At 43.6% G+C, this 25,872-nt stretch overlaps 1 protein-coding gene across 2 annotated transcripts in view; it reads left to right on the forward strand.

Moving 5' to 3' along the window:
* The window catches only part of LOC138675780 (programmed cell death 1 ligand 2-like), a 53,062-nt gene that overhangs the window by 18,715 nt on the left and 8,475 nt on the right, over positions 1-25,872 (forward strand). For both annotated transcript variants that reach the window (XM_069764306.1, XM_069764314.1), the window contains 4 exons: positions 1,910-2,269; positions 5,970-6,260; positions 10,856-10,948; positions 22,443-22,589. In XM_069764306.1, coding sequence (XP_069620407.1) covers positions 1,910-2,269; positions 5,970-6,260; positions 10,856-10,948; positions 22,443-22,589 — 891 coding nt within the window. The remainder of the gene's footprint in view (positions 1-1,909; positions 2,270-5,969; positions 6,261-10,855; positions 10,949-22,442; positions 22,590-25,872) is intronic.

Consider the following 25,872-nt stretch of genomic DNA (forward strand, 5'->3'; position numbering starts at 1 on the left):
TCCATCTCCAAAAAGTTTGTTTGCAGAGGGAAGCATGAAGTGCTCTAAAATTTCCTGGTAGACGGCTGCGCTGACTTTGGTATTGATAAAACACAGTGGACCTACACCAACGGATGACATGACTCCCCAAACCATCACTGATTGTGGAAACTTCACACTAGACCTCAAGCAGCTTGGATTGTGCCTCTCCACCCTTCCTCCAGACTCTGGGACCTTGATTTCCAAGGTCTAGTGTGAAGTAGGATTTTAAAATCAATTTTTCATGCAGATGTTATAAAGTATTCTAATTTACTGAGATAATGACTTTTGGGTTTTCATTGGCTGTAAGCCATAATCATCAACATTAACAGAAATAAATACTTGAAATAGATCAGTCTGTTTGTAATGACTCTATATAATATATGAGTTTCACTTTTTGTATTGAAGAACTGAAATAAATTAACTTTTTGCTAATATTCTAATTTTGTGAGATGCACCTGTATATACAGAATTCTAGAATGCTGTATATAAGGGTTTGTACGTGCTGACCCTACTTTATATGGGAAAAATCTGGTGACAGATTCCCTTTAACGGTAAACTGTCATTTTATACCTCAAGCAAATGGCGTTTGGAAGAAATCCATAGTTGAAATCCTGTTTCAGAGACCAGCTTCACCTGACCAAGCTTTCTTGCCAGCACTGACAGTGAATGGGGCAGTACCTGCACAGTAAGGTCCTCATAACTTGAGGGCTTAGCGAAAGATCTTGAGTAGGTGAGGCAGGTCACTGAAACAAACATGACCTATCGTGGGAGTGGAATAGGGAGGGGGCAGAGGGCTGCAAATGCATGTCCCATCCCAAAGCACTTGCAGCTCATTTGCATACAACTTCATAGCTGCATTTCTCAAAATAGACTTCTGTAATCAAGATATGGAATTATTCAGCATCAAAGCCGCATGCCACTCGTTTGAGCCATAAAATCCTTATGACAAGCTCCATTTCAAATGCTTGAAAAAACTGAAGCACAGATGTTTTAAAACAACAAACTGGGCTTTACTCACTTTCCCCAGGTCCAGCACTGAGTCTGCAGTTTTAACGCCATATAAAAAGCGTTGTCAGCGCTGTACGCCATAACAGCTAGTGGTGTAGACTCGTGGACCCGGGCAGGATGAGTAAAGAGCAGCTTGTTGCTTCATGACAAACTGTTTGGGGAAAAGTTTTCTTAAACTGGAAAACCCCTTAAGACAATGTTTTTGTTGTCAAGGCTAACAAAGTGCTCTGAAACACACAATTTCATCCCCTTTCACAGTATACTTTTTGCTCTAAAAAGCATTGACCCACAATGACCCTGCCTGTCAATATGCTCTATAAGGGCATATGGACACTATATAAGAGCCCCCTACCCTCCTTATGACCCTTCTCTGATTGGGGAAACTCAAACCTTCCATATGGTAAAATGACATCTGCCATATAGAACTACCTGTCCTCTTCATTGTCCATTATGTCTTTCCATAAGACTTACAGATTCTTGACAGCTGTCATATTAAAGGAATTCTGTCACCAGGTTTTTGCCACCTAATATGATAGCATAATGTAGAGACAGAGACCCTGATTCCAGTGATGCATCACTTACTGGGATGCTTAGTGTAGTCTTGATAACATTACTGTTTTATCAGCAAGAGATTATCACTAGGGGACTAGTAAACCTGCTGCATGTAGTCCTCTATATTCATGAGCCCTGTATAACCCCGCCCCTATCACTGATTAGAAGCTTTTTTTGTACGCGGGCAGAAACCTGCCAATCAGTGGTGTGGGCGGGGTTATACAGAGCTCATGGTTAAAGTCTGTATTTGTTAACCACTTAGAATAGGAAACCACCGCAGTACTTATCACTTCATCACTTTTCCTGATATATGTGTTTTTCATTTCAGGGTTGTTTACAGTGGAGGCCAAAAAGTCCCATTATATTGCAGTGTACGGAAATAATGTTTCCATGGAATGTCAATTCGCATTGGACATGGGAACAGGTGTTGAAAAGTTGAACGTTTTATGGAAGCACAGCAGAGATAAAATGGACGCTGTAGAAGTAGTAAAGCATATAAATGGCAAAGATATTGAAATTTTGCCAGACAAGAACTACAGTGACCGCATAAAGCTGTTATCGAATGAACTGCACAAGGGCAGGGCCATTCTTCACATTAGTAAACTAAAGATGACTGATGCAGGTCAATATTTGTGCATTATAACTTCCCACGGATCAGACTATAAAGTGCTAAAATTGGACGTGCAAGGTAATTGCTTTTCCATTATGTCTTTAAAATGTACACAGAAATGACAGCTTGCCCCTGTTGTATTGAAACCTTGGACAACCATTCAGTACAGTTGAAAACAAAATAAAGTACACTGATGTATACATTTATATTCTAATGTACCATTTGATGTATTTCTGATGTTTGCCTTCTTTTGGCACACACGTTTCCTCTGTTTTATCATGGTGTTTACTCCAAAATTCTAGCGTAAAAAAACCTTCAAAATACTCAAAAATTTGGCAACTTTTAGAGTTTTCACAGCAGTTTTGGACCGCTCCACCAAAATGGGCACTGGTTTGTTGTGGGGTATGCACTGTTATCACTGTATTTGCATGTAGAGATAACAGTATATTTTTAAGCACACAGCTCAGAACAGTGAAAGTCAAGATGCTGGGTGCCAGGAGGTTGTGGTTAGTAGGACTGATTACAGTATCTTGGTCAGAAGCTGATAGGGAGGTGGAGGGTGGTGAATGCATAGAATTCAATGTGCCAAAGAGAGCTGACTGGTTTGTTAGGAGTTAGGCTAGGGTCACATTGCGTCATGTGACCGCATTTAACGGAGTACGTTACACCGCGGCATAATGTGGTGTAACGTAGTCCGTTAACGCCGCCATAGCCTGTAATGGCGAACGCATCGCTAGCGCACGCCCACATTGGGCGTGCACTAGCGATGTGCCGTCATTTGAGTGACGGACCGCGAAAGCTGCTTGCAGCGTTCGCGGTCCGTTCCTCGCTAGCACAGATCGGGATCTGCGCTAGCGGGATCGGCTAACGCGATCCCTTTTGGGACATTGCGTTAGCGTAGTCCGTAGCGCTATGCGCTAGACGGACTGCCCTAACGCAATGTGACCCTAGCCTTAACTTCTCTCCTAAAATGTAACTCCTGCGCACACTAGTCCATGGTCTAGGTAGGCACTAGTGGTCAAGCACTATGGAAAAACTATGTACACTATGTAAGATAAAAACTGCCATTGCAGGAGAATGACATCACATAGAAAAAGCAAGACAATTGCAAACTTGCTTATTTTCTTGCTGTCTAAATAATTAAAACAATTCATTACGTTAATGGGAACATTTCATGTAAAAAAAACACTGTGGGTTTAATCTGCAGGTTAATAGCATTCTGTATCTGCCCAGCGCCCACTCTGAGAGCCCCATTGCAGGGAGGAAATTAACTTTATTCCTACTGACAGCCTCAGTCTCTTAGTCATAAAAGTGGGCTGGCGACTGTATCCGTGGCCCTGGCACTGAATGACAGCCGGCTCTAATGCTAAGCCGGCTGTCAGTCAGTGCCGGTGTGTGGTTATAGCCACTGCTCACTATGCACTGATAGGTAAAGTAACTGAAGCTGCCTTGGCTTCAAAGACAGAGATTTCGAGGATCAACAAAGTTAATCTCCTTCCAGCAGCGAGGCTCTCAGTACAGGTGCCAGGCAGCTTCAGAAAGCTAGTAACCTGCAGATTAACCCATAACTACAGGTTAATAGCATTTTTTACATGACAGGTTCCCTTTAAAAATACACCGTTAAATATAGAATTCATACCATACCTCATATTTATTGAACTAAGTTTCCAAATAAGGCTCAAATAATACCCAGTTGATTATATTTTTCTCAACATCCAATAGTATACTGCTTAAAAAAATAAAGGGAAAACTAAAATACAACATCCTAGATATCACTGAATGAAATATGTTGCAAATCTTTATTCATTACATAGTGGAATGCGTTGAGAAAAATACATAAAAATGATTAATGTAAATCAGAATTAATTGGATTTGGAATGATACTCAAAATCAAAGTGGAAAATCAAATTATAGGATGATCCAACTTCAGTGGAAATGCCTCAAGACAAGAAAATGATGCTCAGTAGTGTGTGGCCTCCATGTGCTTGTATGACCTTGTTACAATGCCTGGGGATGCTCCTGATGAGGCGGCGCATGTTCTCCTGAGAAATCTCCTCCTAGACCTGGATTAAAGCATTAGTAAACTCATATACAGTCTGTTTTGCAATGTGGCATTGGTGGATGGATTGCGACATAATGTACCAGATGTGCTCCATTGGATTCAGGTCTGGGGTATGGGGAGGCCAGTCATCAATGCCTTCATTATAAAGGAACTGCTGACACACTTGAGTTACATGACGCCAGAAGGAACCCAGGGCACAGTGCACCTGCATATGGTCTCACAGTGGGTCTGAGGATCTCATACCGGTACCTAATGGCATTCAGGGTACCCCTGGGTAGCACATGGAGGGCTGTGCGGCCCTCCAAAGAAATGCCACCCCACACCATGGAGGCAGTAGAACATTCTCCACAGCATCTCCAGACTCTGTCACGTCTGTCACATGTGCTCTGTGTTAATCTGCTCTCATCCGTGAAGAGCACAGAGCACCAATGTCGAATCTGCCAATCTTGGTGTTCTCTGGAAAATGCCAATTGCTGTAAGCCCAACATCCACTTGTGGACATCGGGCCCTCATTCCACCCTCATAGCGTCTATTTCTGTCAGTTTGATAAGACACATGGATGTTAGTAGCCTGCTGGAGGTCATTTTGCATAGCTCTGGCACTGCTCCTCATGTTCCTCTTTGCACAAAGGAGGAGGTAGAGGTCCTGCTGCTGGGTTGTTGCCCTCCTATGGCCCTCTTCACATCTCCTGATGTACTGCCTGTCTCCTGGTATCTGCTCCATGCTCTGGGCATTTCTGACAGATACAGCTACCCTTCTTGCCATAGCTCACATTGACATTCCATCCTGGATAAGCTGCTCTATCTGAGCAACTTTTGTGGGTTGTAGACACTGCCTCATACTACTATACAGTAACTGTCAGGGCCGTATTTAGAGTTTCTGCTGCCATAGGCACTTTTAGTGCTGCCTCCCCCTTTGGTGAGTATGACACTATCGGCAGTGACTTTGGCAAAAGTCGCTGATGTGAAAGTAGCCTTTTGCAGCAGATCCGACAGTTTTTCCGCATCTGCCGCATAACGGATCACTTACGGCAACACTGCGTTCGTCCTCATTCATTCCCTATGGGACTTCCAGACATGTGCGGCACTTGCGGTTTTGCCGCGATCCGGTAAATGCGGTACTTGCAGCAATGGACAAAAACGTTGCTAGCAGTGTTTTTTTGTCTCACCGCAAGTGCAAAACCACAAGTGCCGCACATGTCCGCAAATAGACATCACTACCTGTCCCTGCACCTTGCTAGCTCATCCCTAACCATCCCTCTCTGACCTAAAACTACACTATAAAGCTTTACAAAAACTATTAACTGACATATTACTATGATAATGAGGGCTCCAGGCTACGGCATAGACTGGGACGGGCAGTCTCCGGGTCTACGAAACCTTCAAAAAGAACCTGAAGACCGCTGCACGACCAGCTCTACCCTCGCCTACTGTATCCTCACCCATCCCTTGTAGCATGTGAGCTCTCGTGGGCAGGGTCCTCTCTCCTCCTGTACCAGTCGCGACTTGTATCATTTAAAATTACTGTACTTGTTTTTGTTATGTATACCCCTTCTCACATGTAAAGTGCTATGGAATAAATGGCGCTATAATAATAAATAATAAGTGGACAGGTTGATTTCACAGAAGTGTGATTGACTTGGAGTTACATTGTGTTGTTTATGTGTTTCCTTTATTTTTTTCAGCAGTGTATAATAAAATACTCTTTTTTCCTTAGCACCATACAAGAACATAACAACACAAGTCAGAGATGTGGTTAATTCCTCTGGTGAGACAGTTCGAGAAGTTTCCTGTCAATCATTTGGATATCCAAAGGCCAATGTCACTTGGGTGGTAGACAAGGAGAATCTCACTGTGGTCCAGAACATCAACTACACGATAACTGCTGATAGATTGTTCAATGTCACGAGTGTAGTCAGAATCCCAGTAACATCTAGTACAACACTCACTTGTACCTTCTGGAATGAAATAAATCATAATGAAACATCTCTCACTTTTACGGTATCAGGTAATCACAGTTTTCTGTAATTCTCAACAGATAAATATCTAGCCTTATGTTTACCTTTACCCATTTATTTATTTTATTTTTTATTAAGTTTTTCTCTCTTTATTGATTATTCAACAACACTAAGATAGGTGACAGCATTACAGTTGTTTTGTACAAATCCGGGGTTCCCATAACAGTGCATAGGGCCTGTACCTCTAGTTTCATATGAAGCCATTCAGTTTTTGTATCTGAATTTCATATGAAAAATTAATTATTTTGGAAATATTGCTCCTCTGCCATGTTAGTGAGGCTTAAAAACCACAAATGGAAGGCATGAGGCTCTGTGCACACGATGCGGATTTTGCTGCGGATCCGCAGCTGGGGGTCCGCAGCAGTTTACCATCAGTTTACAGTACAATGTAAACGTATGGGAAACCAAAAACGCTGTGCCCATGCTGCAGAAAAAAACACGTGGAAACGCAGCGGTTTACATTCCACAGCATGTCAATTCTTTGTGCGGAATCCGCAGCGGTTTTACACCTGCTCCATAATAGAAAACCGCAGGTGTAAAACCGCAGTGGAATCCGCACAAAAACTGCGGTAAATCCGCGGTAAATCTGCTATAAATCCGCAGGAAAAACGCGGTGTCTTTGCCCTGCGGATTTCTAAAATCCGCTGTGGAAAAATCCACAGTGGACCATTCTACGTGTGCACATACCCTTATAGGTAAGGTGCCTCAATTGAGCATTCTTCCTGATCACTAAGGAGGGAGCTCAGGGAGACGCGGTCTGACCAAGAAAAGCTTATGATCCAAGAAGCCATATTGCTGTACAACTTACACTAAACAGTGCAGACTAATAATGACAACATACCAATATGTTATTGAGTACCATAGCCTATATAGTCATTATGTTCAATTATATACAGTATGTAATGTTGTTTTAAAGAGAACTTGTGGCCAGATTGTCTCTATACAGTATAAGGTTTAACTGCTTGGGATGAACGAAAGTGCTCAGACAACAAACAGGCAATCCCTGCACGTGTTGCTGCTGTCAATCAGCTGCAAGACATGCAGCTGCGGGGACTCGAACATATTTTTAGAGCACACCGAAAACACTCGGTTAGCACATGAGCATGCTCTGATAACACCTTATCCCAACACGTTCACTCATCACTAATAACCACCATTCTTTCTTCATAAGAGCCCAGCTATCCCGCATACCTAAGAAAATAACTTTTCTAATTGTCCTATATTAAGACTAGCTATTGAACCCGTTCTACGCCCGGGTGGCAAGCATTTATATTGGTATATAGTCTCCATCCTGGTATGTGCTGCTTCCATCCTTCGCCCTAATCTTGTCATGTGCTGCATCTTGTGCCCCATCCTGTCATGTGCAGCCCCCATATTGTGCCCCCATCCTGTCATGTGCAGCCCCCATCCTGTGCCCTCATCCTGTCATGTGCTCCCATCCTGCGCCCCAATCCTGTCATGTGGTGCTCCCATCCTGCGCCCCCATTCTGTCATGTGCTGCTCCCATCCTGCGCCCCAATCCTGTCATGTAGTGCTCTCATCCTGCACCCCCATGCTGTCATGTGCTGCTCCCATCCTGCACCCCCATTCTGGTATGTGCTGCCCCCATTCTGTCATGTGCTGCACCTATCCTGCACCCCCATCCTGTCATGTGCTGCTCCCATCCTGCTCCCTCATTTTGTAATGTGCTGCTCCCATCATGAGCCCCCATCCTGTCATGTGCTGCTCTCATCCTGCGCCCCCATCTTGTCATGTGCTGCTCCCATCCTGCACCCCAGTCGGTAAAGTGCTGCTCCCATCCTGCGCCCCATCCTGTCATGTGCTGCTCTTATCCTGCGCGCCCATTCTGTCATGTGCTGCTCCCATCCGGCGCCCCCATTCTGTCATGTGCTGTTCCCATCCTGCGCCCCATTCGGTAAAGTGCTGCTCCCATCCTGCGCCACATCCTGTCATGTGCTGCTCCCATCCTGTGCCCCATTCTGTCATGTGCTGCTCCCATCCTGCGCCCCCTTTCTGTCATGTGCTGCTCCCATCCTGCGCCCTCATTCTGTAATGTGCTGCTCCCATCCTGAGCCCCCCATTCTGTCATGTGCTGCACCTATCCTGTGTCCCCATCCTGTCATGTGCTGCTCCCATCCTGCTCCCTCATTTTGTAATGTGCTGCTCCCATCATGAGCCCCCATCCTGTCATGAGCTGCTCTCATCCTGCGCCCCCATCTTGTCATGTGCTGCTCCCATCCTGCACCCCATTCGGTAAAGTGCTGCTCCCATCTTGTGCCCCATCCTGTCATGTGCTGCTCTTATCCTGCGCCCCCATTCTGTCATGTGCTGCTCCCATCCTGCGCCCCCTTTCTGTCATGGGCTGCTCCCATCCTGCGCCCCATTCGGTAAAGTGCTGCTCCCATCCTGCGCCACATCCTGTCATGTGCTGCTCCCATCCTGCGCCCCATTCTGTCATGTGCTGCTCCCATCCTGCGCCCCCTTTCTGTCATGTGCTGCTCCCATCCTGCGCCTCCATTCTGTCATGTGCTGTTCCCATCCTGTGCCCCCATTCTTTCATGTGCTGCTCCCATCCTGCGCCCCATTCTGTCATGTGCTGCTCCCATCCTGCGCCCCCATTCTGTCATGTGCTGTTCCCATCCTGCGCCCCATTCGGTAAAGTGCTGCTCCCATCCTGCGCCACATCCTGTCATGTGCTGCTCCCATCCTGTGCCCCCTTTCTGTCATGTGCTGCTCCCATCCTGCACCCTCATTCTGTAATGTGCTGCTCCCATCCTGAGCCCCCATCCTGTCATGTGCTGCTCTCATCCTGCGCCCCCATCCTGTCATGTGCTGCTCCCATCCTGGGCCCCCATTCTGTAATGTGCTGCTCCCATCCTGCGCTCCATTCTGTCATGTGCTGCTCCCATCCTGTCACGTGCTGCTCTCATCCTGCGCCCCCATCCTGTTGTGTGCTGCTCCCATCCTGCACCCCCATTCTGTCATGTGCTGCTCTCATCCTGCACCCCATTCTGTCATGTGCTGCTCTCATCCTGCGCCCCCATCCTGTCATGTGCTGCCCTCATTCTGTCATGTGCTGCTCTCTTCCTGCACCCCCATCCTGTCATGTGCTGCCCCCATCCTGAGCCCACATTCTGTCATGTGCTGCTTTTATCCTGCGCCCCAATCTTGTTATGTGGTGCTCCCATCCTGTGCCCCCATTCTGTCATGTGCTGCTCCCATCCTGCATCTCCATCCTGTCATGTGCTGCGCCCATCCTGCGCCCCCATCCTGTCATGTGCTGCTCCTAACCTGCGCCCTAATTCTGTCATGTGCTGCTCCCATCCATGTGCCCCGTATTCTGCTCCATAAAGGTTGAAGGCCCCCATAAGGTGCTCCATAGCATAATATGCCCCGTATGCTGCTCCATAAAGGTTGATGGCCCCATAAGATGCTCCATAGCATAATATGCCCTGAATGCTGCTGCTGCGATAAAAAAAAAAAAGACATACTCACCTCTCATCGTTGGGCACCGAGTGCCGAGGGCCTGAGCAGGTGGGAACACCGGTGCGCTATAGGGGTCAGGTGCGGGAGTCGTTGCTGGCTCAGGCACTGGCACTTGCGATATTCAGCTGTTCCCGTTCCATCGCTGCGTGACGCTCTGTCTTCCTTGTCCTCTAGCTGTGACCTGAACGTTACAGCTAGAGGGCGCGGAAGACCGAGCGGAGTGGAACGGGGACAGGTGAATATTGCATACTCAACCCCTCCTGGCACGTCCCTGCTTCTCCGTCGGAGATCGCGGTATGCGTTCAGTGCTTACACATACCGTGATCTCTTGGGCTGCGTCACTCTGTGGGGTCCAGACTGCGCCGGCGCTTGCGCTTCCGCGGCCTATAAAGGCTTCGGACAGAGTTACGTTCCCAGCATTATATTATAGATGTTCAGTGCTGTCTGGTCCTATGGGATGAATATCTCTGGACTGTGCTTGGTGCCTCATCTGTCTTTGTAATTGCCGTCCTCCTCCCTTGATTGACAAGGTTGACATCATGCCCAGAGTCGGCGTAGCTCCTGTCATCTACAGTGCCAGAGTGATATTTGAATAGACTGTGTAGATGACGTAGGAGATTGTCAGCCATGTCAATCAAGACAGGAGGACGGCAGTTACAGAGACAGAGGAGGCACCAAGCAGAGGAGAAATTGGGCTCAGCCCAGAAACACCCATTGGATTATACTGTGTCAATTAGCACAGGGCATGGGACAATAATAAAAGTAACTTTTTAGGAATGTGGGGAAATTGGGATGTCACAGGAATGCTTTGTAAAATGCAATGGAAAGGTGGTGGTTAAAGCTTATATAAGGAAAACCTGGTGAGAAGTTCCCTTTAAGTATTGAATTTAGACTATAGCATCAGCTCGCACTTAACAAATATAATCCCCTTCAGACCCTAAACATTGAGCGGTTCATATGACCACTTGTGCCAAACACTTGTCATTGCAAATCTGTGTTCTACTGTATAAATGGCCACATGCTGTATAGTGTTAATGGCATTGTTTAGTTTACTCTATTTTTTTAGTTATTTTTATCTGATTGTTGATGTTTTTTACAGAACCTGTAAAAAATGAGAAATCTCAAGAATGGAAGCTTTCATTTGTCAGTTTGGCAATATGGATTGTAGTTGTTAGCTTGGCAGTGGGGTATGGTAAGTCAATTTAATTTATTTTTCATAGATATTTGTTTCACTTTAGTTTTAACGCTAAAATACCATTAAAGCATTCTGATTATTAAGTGCTCCCCTCCCAAAAAAACTTTAAATAATTCAGTATTTTCTAATGCCAAATCAGGAATCACAATACAAAGTTAGGCTGCCTTCACACTAGCAGTATTTGGTCAGTATTTTACATCAGTATTTCTCAGCCAAAACCAGGAGTGGGTGATAAATCCAGAAGTGGTGCCTATGTTTCTGTTATACTTTTCCTCTAATTGTTCCACTCCTGGTTTTGGCTTACAAATACTGATGTAAAATACTGACCAAATACTGCAAGTGTGACGGCAGCCTAAGTCAGTAAAATACAGTAGGTACGGAAAGTATTCAGACCCCTTTAAATTTTTCACTTTTTCTTTCATTGCATCCATTTGGTAAATGCAAAAAAAGTTCATTTTTTTTCTCATTAATGTACACTCTGCCCCCCATCTTAACTGAATAAAAAAACAGAAATGTAGAAATTTTTGCATATTTATTAAAAACGAAAAACTAAAATATCACATGATCATAAGTATTCAGACCCTTTGCTCAGATATTCATATTTAAGTCACATGCTGTCCATTTCCTTGTGATCCTCCTTGAGATGGTTCTACTCCTTCATTGGAGTCCAGCTTTGTTTAAAGGGAACCTGTCAACTATCATTGCAGCCCTCCACCAGGCAGGCCTTTTTGCCAGAGTGGCCCGACGGAAGCCTCTCCTCAGTGCAATGTGAAAGAGTCTCGCACTCAACTTAATTGTTTATATTTGTAGATTTATTAGAAGTAGCACTGGAGAAACGTTTCAGCCCAACCGGACTTTCATCAGTCACTACATCATTAAAGAAAAAAACAATGTGGTATATACAAAAACAAAAACATATACAGAACAAAAGTATATACAGAATTTCACAAAATCTCATTAGAGCCAAAGTGGTAGATTATACATCTTCATACTGGTACCGCAGTAAAACCGTACAAAATATCCTCACTAAGTGTGTTATGTGGACTATGTTTGTAAAGGTGTAAAGTTAATACACGTACCGTGCTGTGCCAACGAGTGTGTGGCAACAGGTCCTATATTCAGATGCGGACAATTGTGATGCCTAGGGTGGCATAAGAAGGAGGTGAGGATAATTAACCAAAACCTAGTGGTCTGTGGTAAGTCTGGTATGAGAAGAAAACACACGTACCGTGCTGTGCCAACAAAAATGTGGCGACAAGTCCTAAATATAGATGCAGAAATGCTTGGTGCCTAGGGTGGCATAAAAAGGGGAAAAAAGGGATGTTTCTTTATCCATACGTAAAGGTCTATGACAGGTCTGGTATGAGTGACCGGAAATGACGTGATCGCGGCCATCCACCACTATACAGACCGCGTAAATATAAGCACGCCGCAGGGATCTTCTCCTCAGACTAGCGGTGGACTCCGCATCTGAGAGGACCTTCCACACAGTGCAGCGGCATCACTCCAGGTAACAGAGCACCAGTCTGCAAACCGGACATATGAGTATCCGGTTTCTTTGCGCTGTCATATTATTTTACTTTCTTTTTTATGCTCCACTTTCTGTTCTCTACAGCCCCTGTCCCACTTTTGGCAGTCAGAGGTCACCACCTCAAGCCGAACATACTACCTTGTGAGGTAATGGTACAACTATAAGGGGATATATCTATATAGAGGTCACTGACATATCTTCATTGGATCTCACTCTCGCCCCCCCCCCCTTTTTTTCCCCCCTCCCTCCTGTTACTATTACTCCACAGTTTACGTATACTCCTCTCATCCACTACTCTATTCCTATATCAAGCGGTCACTATCTGTAAGTACTACCATTCTCATACCAGACCTGTCATAGACCTTTACGTATGGATAAAGAAACATCCCTTTTTTCCCCTTTTTATGCCACCCTAGGCACCAAGCATTTCTGCATCTATATTTAGGACTTGTCGCCACATTTTTGTTGGCACAGCACGGTACGTGTGTTTTCTTCTCATACCAGACTTACCACAGACCACTAGGTTTTGGTTAATTATCCTCACCTCCTTCTTATGCCACCCTAGGCATCACAATTGTCCGCATCTGAATGTAGGACCTGTTGCCACACACTCGTTGGCACAGCACGGTACGTGTATTAACTTTACACCTTTACAACCATAGTCCACATAACACACTTAGTGAGGATATTTTGTACGGTTTTACTGCGGTACCAGTATGAAGATGTATAATCTACCACTTTGGCTCTAATGAGATTTTGTGAAATTCTGTATATACTTTTGTTTTTGTATATACCACATTGTTTTTCTGTTTCTTTAATGATGTAGTGACTGATGAAAGTCCGGTTGGGCTGAAACGTTTCTCCAGTGCTACTTCTAATAAATCTACAAATATAAACAATTAAGTTGAGTGCGAGACTCTTTCACATTTTACTATATGGTTTGGGTACCTAGTCTCTGCACCAGAGTATAGCAGTGCACACGGTGTTTGCTCTCATATCTCCTCAGTGCAAGACATATGAAAGCCTGCATAGAGTTTGCAAAAAACACATGAAGGACTCCCAAACTATGAGAAATAAGATTCTCTGGTCTGATGAGATGAAGATAGACCTTTTTGGTGATAATTCTAAGCGGTATGTGTGGAGAAAACCAGGCACTGCTCATCATCTGCCCAATACAATCCCAAAAGTGAAACATGGTGGTGACAGCATCATGCTATGGGGGTGTTTTTCAGCTGCAGGGACAGGACGACTGATTGCCATTGAAGGAAACATGAATGTGGCCAAGTACAGAGATATCCTGGATGAAAACCTCTCCCAGAGTGCTCTGGGCCTCAAACTTAGCCGAAGGTTCACCTTCCAACAAGACAATGATCCTAAGCACACAGCTAAAATAACAAAGGAGTGGCCTCAGAATAACTCTGTGACCATTCTTAACTGGCCTATCCAGAGGCCTGACTTAAACCCAATTGAGCATCTCTGGAGAGAGCTGAAAATGGCTGTCCACCAACGTTCACCATCCAACCTGACGGAACTGGAGAGGATCTGCATGGAAGATTGGCAGAGGATCCCCAAATCAAGGTATGGAAAAACTTGTTGCATCATTCCCAAGAAGACTCATGGCTGTACTAGCTCAAAAGGGTGCTTCGACTCAGCACCGAGCAAAGGGTCTGAATACTTATGACCATGTGATATTTCAGTTTTTCTCTTTTAATAAATTTGCAAAAATTTCTACATTTCTGTTTTTTTTAGTCAAGATGGGGTTCAGAATGTACATTAATGAGAGAAAAATTTACTTTTTTGAATTTACCAAATGGCTGCAATGAAACAAAGAGTAAAAATATTTTTCTCGCCATATAGCCATATGAGGGCTTGTTTTTTGAATGACACCATTCATTTTGCCTTATAGTGTACTGGAAAATGCGGAAAAAAAATTCAAGTGCGTTGAAATTGCAAAATCAGTGCAATCCCACAATTGTTTTTTGGGTTTTTAATTTACCATGCTCACTGCATGGTAAAACTGACCTCACAATATGATTTCCCAGATCAGTACAAGTATGCACATACCAAACATGTACAGTTTATCTTTATTAAAATAATGACAATATTTTGTAAATCTGTAAAAAAAAATTTGTTTTTGTTGTTATTTGCCGAGATTTTGTGATCTGGGGATATATGAGCAAAAAAACCCCAAAATCCTGGAGTTTTGATTTCTTTTTCTCGTTGAGCCGTTTACAGATCGGATTAATTTATTTTAGATTTTGATAAGTCGGACATTGCTGAACACAGCCTTACCAAATATGGGTATTTTTTATTTGTTTTATTTTTAATGGGGCAAAAGGGGTGTGATTTCAACTTTTGTGGGGGGGGGGGGGGGGGGGGTGTTTCATTTTTTTTTTTTCAAATTTAAACATTTTTTTTTTTACTTTTTACTATCTTCATCTCCAATAGTCCTCATAGGAGACTTGAAGCTGCCCTCATCCGTTCTCCTGGCTATAACAGTGCATTAGCATGGCTATATATAACAGAAATCATGATCTACTGTGAACATCAGCCACGAGCCGGTGTTCACAGGAGGAGCGTAATGACAGGCATGGGGGTCATCAGAAGACACCCAGTTCTCATGACAATACATCGGCGCCCCCTGATCACCTGACAGATTTAATCAGCCATCAAGTGTGGGAAAGATGTGGGCTTTGAGTGCGAGCCCACATCAAAGGCAGGGACACTACCTTTGACGAACATGTACAGTACAGACCAAAAGTTTGAACACACCTTCTCATTTAAAGATTTTTCTGTATTTTCATGACTATGAAAATTGTACATTCACACTGAAGGCATCAAAACGATGAATTAACACATGTGGAATTATATACTTAGCAAAAAAGTGTGAAACAACCGAAATTATGTCTGATATTCTAGGTTCTTCAAAGTAGCCACCTTTTGCTTTGATGACTGCTTTGCACACTCTTGATGAGCTTCAAGAGGTAGTCACCGGAAATGGTCTTCCAACAATCTTGAAGGAGTTCCCAGAGATGCTTAGCACTTGTTGGCCCTTTTGCCTTTACTCTGCGGTCCAGCTCACCCCAAACTATCTCGATTGGGTTCAGGTCATTTGGCGTAGCACCCAATCACTCTCCTTCTTGGTCAAATAGCCCTTACACAGCTTGGAGGTGTGTTTGGGGTCATTGTCCTGTTGAAATTTAAATGATGGTCCAACTAAACGCAAACCGGATGGAATAGCATGCCGCTGCAAGATGCTGTGGTAGCCATGCTGGTTCAGTATGCCTTTAATTTTTAATAAATCCCCCACAGTGTCACCAGCAAAGCACCCCCACACCATCACACTTCCTCATCCATGCTTCACGGTGGGAACCAGGCATGTAGAGTCCATCTGTTCACCTTTTCTGAAGCACAAAGACACGGTGGTTGGAACCAAAGATCTCAAACTTGGACTCATCAGACCAAAGCACAGATTTCCACTGGTCTAATGTCTATTCCTTGTGTTCTTTATCTCAAACAAGTCTCTTCTGCTTGTTGCCTGTCCTTAGCAGTGGTTTCCTAGCAGCTATTTTACCATGAAGGCCTGCTGCACAAAGTATCCCCTTAACAGTTGTTGTAGAGATGTGTCTGCTGGTAGAACCCTGTGTGGCATTAACCTGGTCTCTAATCTGAGCTGCTTTTAACCTGCGATTTCTGAGGCTGGTGACTCAGATACACTTATCCTAAGAAGCAGAGATGACTCTTGGTCTTCCTTTCCTGGTGCAGTCTTCATGTGAGCCAGTTTCTTTGTAGTGCTTGATGGTTTTTGCAACTGCACTTAGGGACACTTTCAAAGTTTTCCCAATTTTTCGGACTGACTGACCTTCATTTCTTAAAGTAATGACGGCCACTCGTTTTTCTTTACTTAGCTGCTTTTTTCTTGCCATAATACAAATTTTAACAGTCTATTCAGTAGGACTATCAGCTGTGTATCCACCAGACTTCTGCACAACACAACTGATGGTCCCAACCCCATTTATAAGGCAAGAAATCCCACTTATTATACCTGACAGGGCACACCTGTGAAGTGAAAACCATTTCCGGTGACTACCTCTTGAAGTTCATCAAGAGAATGCCAAGAGTGTGCAAAGCAGTCATCAAAGCAAAAGGTGGCTACTTTGAAGAATCTAGAATATAAGACATATTTTCAGTTGTTTCACACTTTTTTGTTAAGTATATAATTCCACATGTGTTAATTCATAGTTTTGATGCCTTCAGTGTGAATGTTCAATTTTCATAGTCATGAAAATACAGAAAAATCTTTAAATGAAAAGGTGTGTCCAAACTTTTGGTCTGTACTGTACATAGTGAAGGGGTTAATTACATCGCTGGTAAAAGGAAACACATCCATTATTATTAATCCTTCTCATTTATCTCTGGCTTCATGTGGCAGTTAGATACATTCCCTGGGTTATCATTTTACAAGGGGTGTTCTATAGTCAATAACAGTTGGATAGAAGGCTATGCAGTCAGTTCCCAAGTTACGATCAAGGTAGGTTCTGTAGGTTAATTCTTACGTTGAATTTGTAGGAATAGGTATATATTTTAAAGAGAATCTGTCACCAGATTTTTGCTACCCCATTTGGGAGAAGCCTGATTTAGTGGCAGAGACTCTGATTCCACCAACTTACTTTATTGGCTGTAGCAGTTTTGATTACAAACTTTTATCTCCTGCAAATCTATCAGTTCTCCAATTGCTGAACTGTTTATAGTCCCGCCCATACCACTGATTGACAGCTTTCTGCAAACGCACAGTGTACATAGAAGGCTGTCAATCAGTGCTGGGGGCGTGGTTAGACTACATGGCAGCAGGTAAAGTAGTCCTCTAGTTATAGTATCCTACTGATAAAGCACTGCTTTTATATAAAACACAATGAACAGCCTAGTAAGTGATAAATGGCTGGAATCAGGATCTCTTCACATCCAGGTGCCTCTCACAAAATTAGAATATCATCAAAAAGTCAATTTATTTCAGTTTTTCAATACAAAAGTGAAACTCATATTATATAGAGTCATTACAAGCAGAGTGATATATTTTAAGTGTTTATTTCTGTTTATGTTGATGTTTATGGCTTAGAGCCAATGAAAACCCAAAAGTCATTATCTCAATAATTAATAATTGCTAAGGCCTCCTAAGTGTTTAAAATGGTGCCTTAGTCTGTTTCAGTAGGCTCCACAATCATGGGGAAGGCTGCTAACTTGACAGTTGTCCAGAAAGCAGTTATTGCCACATTCCACAAGGAGGGGAAGTCACAAGTGGTTATTGCAATTAATAATTGCTAGGGCCTCCTAAGTGTTTAAAAAGGTCCCTTAGTCTGTTTTAGTAGGCTCCACAATCATCGGGAAGACTGCTAACTTGACAGATGTCCTGAAAGCAGTCATTGACACATTCCACAAGGAGGGGAAGCCACAAGGGGTTATTGCTAAAGAAGTTGGCTGTTCACAGCGTGCTGTATCCAAGCATATTAATTCAAAGTTGAGTGGAAGGAAAAAGTGTGGTAGAAAAAGGTTCACAAGCAACCGGGATAACCACAGCCTTGAAAGGATTGTTAAGAAAAGGCCATTCAAAAATTTGGGGGAGATTCACAAGGAATGGACTGCTGCGTGAGTCATTTCTTCAAGAGCCACCACACACAGACGTATCTAGGACATGGGCTACAAGTGTCGCATTCCTTATGTCAAGCCACTCATGACCAATAGACAACACCAGAAGCGTTTTACCTAGGCCAAGGAGAAAAAGAACTGGACTGTTGCTCGGTGATCGAAGGTGGTGTTTTCAGATGAAAGTAAATTTTGCATTTCATTTGGAAATCAAGATCCCAGAGTCTGGAGGAAGAGTGGAGAGGCCACAATCCAAGCTGCTTGAGGTCTAGTGTGAAGTTTCTGCAATCAGTGATGGTTTGAGGAGCCATGTCATCTGCTGGTGTAGGTCCACTTATCAAGACCAAAGTCATTGCTGCCATCTACCAGGAAATTTTAGAGCACTTCTTGCTTCCCTCTGCCGACAAGCTTTTTGGAGATGGAAACTTCATTCTCCAGCAGGATGTGGCACCTGTCCACACTGCCAGAAGTACCAATACCTGGTTTAAAAACAACAGTATCACTGTGCTTGATCGGCCAGGAAACTCGACTGATCTTAACCCCATAGAGGTATTGTCAAGAGGAAGATGAGAGACACCAGACCCAACAATGCAGACGAGCTGAAGGCTGCTATTAAAGCAACCTGGGCTTCCATACCACGCTGTATTTATGCAGTAATTGATGTAAAAGGAGCCCTGACCAAGTATTGAGTGCATTTACTAAACATACATTTCAGTAGGCCAACATTTCTGATTTTAAAATAATTTTTCAAGCTGGTGTTATAAAGTATTCTAATTTAAAGGGAGCCAGTCACCAGGTTTGGTCGATTAGAGATACACCCATCACTTTTCAGGGCTGATATACAGCATTCTATAATGCTGTATATCTGCCCCCAACCCGACCTGCAAGTGAAGAAAAATAACTTTTATTATACTCAACTGTGGGGCAGTCTGGTCTTATGGGCGTCACTGGTCTTGGTCTGGCGCCTCTCTTCTTCTTGTAATACCACCCCCCTGCCTTCTTCGTGTGGATGACGCGTCGCATCGGCCCCGCGCTCCTGTGCAGGTGTACTTCTTTGCTCTGTTGAGAGCAGAGAAAAGTACTGCAGTGCACATGTGCTATGAAAGGTCAAAGAGCATCGGCGCATGCGCACTGCAGTACTGTGCTCTGCCCTTGACAGGGTAGAGAAGTGCGCCTGCGCAGGATCGCTGTGCCGAGGAGACTGTGTGGATGACGAAGGAACCATTCACAAGAAGCAAGCAGTAGGATGGGGATCGTAAAAAGGTGGGAGGCGCCGGACTAAGACCAGTGACGCCCATCCGACCGGACCACCCGCAGTTTTTTTCTCTTACAGGTTGGGGACAGATACACAGCATTATACAATGATGTGTATCAGCCCTGAAAGGTGATGACCATATCTCTTATCGGCCAAACCTGGTGACAGGTTCTCTTTAATGAGATAATGACTTTGGGGTTTTCATTGGCTGTAAGCCATAATCATTAACACTAACAGAAATAAACACTTGAAATAGATCACTCTGTTTGTAATGACTATATAATATATGAGTTTCACTTTTTGTATTGAAGAACTGAAATAAATTAACTTTTTGATAATGTTCTAATTTTGTGAGAAGCACCTGTATATTATGCTGCCCTTAGATTAAGTAGCAAAAACATGGTGAAAGATTCCCTTTCAGTGAAAAGTCTGCAAAAATCTTTTGTTTTGGATAGCATGAAGAAGGGTTATTACTAGAGATGGATACATTTATTTTAGTGGAATTTAATTCAAATTTTACAAAAATCCGTATTCTCCAAAATGCAGATTTATTTGTAATTTGCGCCACACAATTTCAGCAAAATGGTAGCCAGCTGGCCACCATTTTTCTGAATGATAAAATGCCGTCAAATAGTTCTAAAAAAAAAACAAGCAAAAAATGAATACTCACCTCACCACTCACCTCTCTGGCTGCCCCTCTGCTTGCTGCTCATTGTCCAGTCCACTTCTTTTCACCATCACATGCAGCCTTCCCTACCTCTTCACTAAAGGTCAGGAATTCTGACCATGTGGAGGCTTAGGCTGGGTTCACATTGCGTTAAAGCACCCAGTTCAACACATGCGTTAAACTTGCTTCGTTAACCAAGTGCCGACATGTCATATCGCTAGCGCAGATAGAGCTAGCAGATGCTCTATCTGCGCTAGCGGTGACGGTCCCGGAAGCGCTGCAGCCTGCGTCCCAGGGTCCATCACTCAATGATGGCACATTGCTAGCGCACGCCCATTTTGGGCGTGCGCTAGCGATGCGCCCGAAATAGATCATAATGGCAGCATTAACGGACTGTGTTACACCGCGTTATGTCATGGCGTAACGCAGTCCGTCTAACAGACTTTTAAAACGTAATGTGAACCCAGCCTTAGGAAGTCACTGCGCATTGTAAGGTTGAAAAAAAACACCAGTACACAGGCAGAGATGCTTACCTGTCCAAGGCCTCCAACAATTGCACTAGCCAAGGTGCAGCGGACCCTGTGTATCTGCCATCTTAACTTGGGTCCGCTGCACCTTGGCTAGTGCAGTTGTTGGAGGCCTTGGACAGGTAAGCATCTCTGCCTGTATACTGGTTTTTTTTTTGTCTAGAATAGTGGAGGTTTTTCCTCTTATGGTGTTTTTTTAAAGAATAGGACTGCCAATATGTAGGGACCCTTGACGCGGGTTGGCAGCTTAAATATTGTAGCCATAATATCGACCAATACCTTGCATACATTGTTATGTTTTTGGTGCACTGTATATTTTTCCAGGGCGCGGCTGGGCCCTAGATGGCTCTGTATACTGTGGCCTCTGTTCACACAGGATGCATTATGGTTAGCCCGCTACATGGCGTCATTAATAGGCTTTGAGCCATATACTTTGCATTTCTGTGTGAACACGCCACATACAGACTATTTGTTTGCACAGGTGCACCAAGTGGCCAATTCCTGATTGTAGGGTGGCTGCCTTATCGGTATTATTGCACCTGTGTATCTTCCATCTTAACTTGGGTCCGCTGCACCTTGGCTAGTGCAATTGTTGGAGGCCTTGGACAGGTAAGCATCTCTGCCTGTGTACTGGTGTTTTTTTGTCTAGAATAGTGGAGGTTTTTCCTCTTATGGTGTTTTTTAGCATTGTAAGGTTGACAGAGGTGAGCAACCAGCAGGGGTTAACCGGATAGGTGAGCAATGAGGCGAGTATTACTTTCTCTTTTGTTTTTTGCATGTTCCGTTTTTAAGCACGATTCATACATAAGTCGGTTGTTCGTAACTCCATGACTGCCTTCATAGTCCTCAGGTACCACTCCCCATCCCACCCCAGCTCTGCATATTTTGGCAAAACTGGGGTGAACACTCCAAAATTAACACATTTTTGGAAATTTCTTGTTGCACAAAAATTTGGGATATTTGAAGGTGTTTTATACCAGAATTCTGGCGTAGACACCTTGATGAATAGGGTCCTATGTGTCTACAACTCCTATACAAATGTTTGTGACTTCATGATAATAGCAAGAATAAGTAGACTGATGTAGGAGTATATAACAGCAGAATAAGGGTACACAGTATTTGCTTGTAGTTTGTTACTATGGAAACACATAGTTCGCTGTAGACTCAAAACAGTAGGTAATTTTTTCTGAAATTAATTTATAAAGTTAGTGAATCAAGAAACAGCTGACCGCACCACCAAGACGCTGAACTCATGAACCCACAGGCTGTCAGCATGAGCAGGCCACTAGATCTCGGGTGCTGGACCGAGAAAATATCACAATGCAGCTGCGAGTAAGGAAGGAGACGGCAGCACTCACCGATCTTCAGTGCAGGTAAAACTTTATTGCAGTAAAATCTTCACGGCTCGGGGGAGCATATACAGCAGAGTGTACAGGTCAAACGACGGCCGTTTCGCGCTGCTCAAGCGCTTCAACAGGTTTGTGCAAACCTGTTGAAGCGCTTGAGCAGCGTGAAATGGCCGTCGTTTGACCTGTACACTCTGCTGTATATGCTCCCCCGAGCCGTGAAGATTTTACTGCAATAAAGTTTTACCTGCATTGAAGATCGGTGAGTGCTGCCGTCTCCTTCCTTACTCGCAGCTAATTTATAAAGTTGCTGTGTTTTTATTTTTGAATACACTGGAGCAAAAAAAAAAAATTAATTGTAAAATGTTACCATTATCAGTTTTTATCTGTGTCACCCTGATCATAATTTACGACTCCAATAGATTTCAATAATTTGTTTTAAAATGAATTTGTCAAATCAACTGGTAGTACTTCACAAAACTGTGCCTAGTTTTGATCAGTTTCTTGGTATTTGACTTTCCATAGGAAAGTACAAAAGAGCTCATCAGGAAAGGACTGTTTTCAACAAAAGCAGATGTACAAATGATGCACTCAGTATAAATGATGATACATTAGCGACAAGCAAATATTCTTGCGACCATTCTGGAAACATATCTGAGAACACAATTGTTGGTAAATACTCAACTCTTTCTTTCACATTATGTACATATCTTATTATAATTAAAATATATAAATTTTCTCTTGGTTCAATGTTTGAGCATTTCACAACTTCAAGTGCAATTAATTGAACAAAGACTCATGGAGAGATCTGCATATTCTCTAGAAACACCTATTGTCCCATGCTTCTTTTCAATTTAGGGAATATCCATCTTACATTTTTCTCTTTCAATGGGAAGGCAGGAAAAAAATTATTGTACACTTGGATCTTTGTACAAGTAAATAAATGAATATAAAAGAGAAGGGGGAGCGTGTATGTGTTTATGATCCTTCCTTTGTGAGCCAAAAATGCTAGAAAAAGCATTTTACACTGCATTTCTGGAACATACACTGATCAGCCATAGCATAAAAACCATCTGCTTCGTATTATGCAAGTCCTCCACATATCGTGATAATCATGGAGTTACTGAGGTTACTTGTTGTGGACAGTCCCCATATATGTTAAATAGAAGCAGAATTTACCAATGCCATTCTTAGTTTTATGACAATATTTGAGAATTGTTAAAGAATATAATCAATTTACGTTACTTGATAAAGGATATATCTAAATTCTCTTAACTTGGCACCAATCACAAAATATGATCGTGAAAGGGAGTTGTTTGGTGGGATACCCCCATAAATATTATTGTAGGATGCAGTCACCCCTGGTGGTAAAATTGTTCCCCACTTAGGGGTGGGTAATGGAATGCAGGCATATGCAGAACACTATTCAACAGCTATTCACAGGGAAGCACAAGTAGAACAACAGCAGGCTGATAACTGTGAGACTTTACTGACACATGAAGTTAAGACATGTGACTGCTTGCGACTTGGGCAAAATGGCTACAGCAGCATTTTACTAAATATACAGTATAGACCAAAAGTTTGGACATGCCTTCTCATTTAAAGATTTTTCTGTATTTTCATGACCATGAAAATTGTAAATTCACACTGAAGGCATCAAAACCATGAATTAACACATGTGGAATTATATAGTTAACAAAAAAGTGTGAAACAACTGAAAATATGTCTTATATTCTAGGTTCTTCAAAGTAGCCACCTTTTGCTTTGATGACTGCTTTGCACACTCTTGGCATTCTCTTGATGAGCTTCAAGAGGTAGTCACCGGGAATGGTTTTCACTTCACAGGTGTGCCCTGTCAGGTTTAATAAATGGGATTTCCTGCCTTATAAATGAACCATAAATGTATAGTTCATTTCATAGTCATGAAAATACAGAAAAATCTTTAAATGAGAAGGTGTGTCCAAAGTTTTGGTCTGTACTGTACATAACCAACACCCCGGGCGCGGACAACAAAATAGCGACCCCACAACATATTTAAAGGCAGTAAATACTTTAATCTCTACATACAGGCTAATAAGTCCAGGCCAGAGGCAAACTCCACATCCTATAAAACATTCTGTGGCAACACCACGCTAGCCCAGGGAGGAAGGGTATTAACACCACCCAGTCAATACCCTTGACCATGCATGACTTACACCCGCCATTTGTATTGGGATTCACTCACAGTTAATATCCCCCAAAACACTTAAAGAGCCTCTGACCCAAATTTATCCCCCGCCACACCTTCAAGGCTTGTTCTATACCATCCCACAACCCCAACGTCCACAGGTCCGTGCCAATCATGGTAAGATGGACACCATCATGTCTCAAGAAGTCCGCTGAAGGAATCTCCAAATCCCTATGATATATCACAATCCCACTATTCCTGACCACAAATGAGCCATGGCTTCTTCAACTTTTATTTTTGTCTTGTTCAGACTGTCTACTGACCTCCCATACCTCCAATGTATCCATGCCACAATTTTCAACAATCATAATAAAATCCCCTGATAGGATAACCATAACTGCAAAAAATCGAGCTTAATATCCTGGATTAGTTTTCGGGAGGATCTAACTCCAGTATCGCTCCCCCCAACGTGTAACACCAACAAATCCGGGCAAAACCTTACTCCATGTAATTCCGCGAATTCCCAATCATCTGCTCGATGCTGCAGACCTATCCTGTCCAAGTTGCTGACCATGTGGACGCACATCAGGTCACAACTCCCCCCAGCAAACATACCAGTGACTTAGAATCCAAACCAGGCAAGAACCTATGGTGAAACAACCAACTCAACTAGTACCAAAGAAAAGGTAACACCACCCTTAAAATTCAAAACAATTTCCTTAAAATGTAACTAAATGAGGACGAACATAGGCACAAAACCTTGACGACTCTCAGTGCCCAAGGCGCCGAACCACCTCATCACTCAAACCCCAATGAGACACCTCTGTCGCTGCCACAATTAAAAAAGAATGTGACTCATACTCATTGGACCTCTTGGCCAATTGTCACAAACACTCCCCAAATATTTTAATGAACTGATACCTAGATAATGCTAAACCATCCAAATTCTGGAGTAATGAATCCGAATAACCACGTCTCGCGTGCAAGAAGTCTGACACTATTTTAACCGAACAACACTTATGCCCCTGGTATCTCATGCCTAAGAACCCACTGGAGACAGCGTGTGCTCAGACCCTAACCGCTTTGCTAATAAACCCTATAAACACATCAAACAATTGACCCCAGAAATCCAGTGAACCTGCATTAGGTGCTTGACTAACTCGTTTCACCCTCTCCACATTCCTAATCCCACTACCGCTAGCAACATTCCCGACAAGGCAAATAAAACATTTATATCGTGCTCATCAGGCTGCCTCAGAGGAGTCCTTGGATCAGCCGCCACACTGCTTACTGGAGGTTCTGCATCTGCCCATGCTCCCGTGAACAGCTCACCGTCTTCTCCACTGTGTATGGGACTCCTGGTATTGCTGACAGGTCTGAGGGGAATGCAGAAGGGACCAAGCAATGTTGCCCATTGTCACCCTCACCAGTCACCTCTCCCTGTACCTCGGCACCTCTCTTCCTTGATCCTGTGGTCTGTCTGGAGGACCCACCAGGAGGGGGAGCTATGCAGGCCCCGATAGTGTCTTCAGTGGTGGCAGGCCCAATGCCCACATCAGGTGCATCTGCAAACCTCAGCCCATCGCAGACTGCGGGGGGGCTGCTCCTCTCTTCCACACTGCCGTGATCGACCTGCAGCAGGCCCTCCACCCAGAGCCACTGTAACACAGCTACGGACTATCAAAGGCTGCAAACCGGAAATAGGCCATGACTTGGCCCCGCCAACTTCTGGTGCTGTGCGTTTCTGCCAAGGATTGCTCAAGGGGACCGGAGGAGAGGCAGAACGTC

The sequence above is a fragment of the Ranitomeya imitator genome, chromosome 1 (assembly GCF_032444005.1).
Source record: "Ranitomeya imitator isolate aRanImi1 chromosome 1, aRanImi1.pri, whole genome shotgun sequence".
Classification (NCBI taxonomy): Eukaryota; Metazoa; Chordata; class Amphibia; order Anura; family Dendrobatidae; genus Ranitomeya; species Ranitomeya imitator.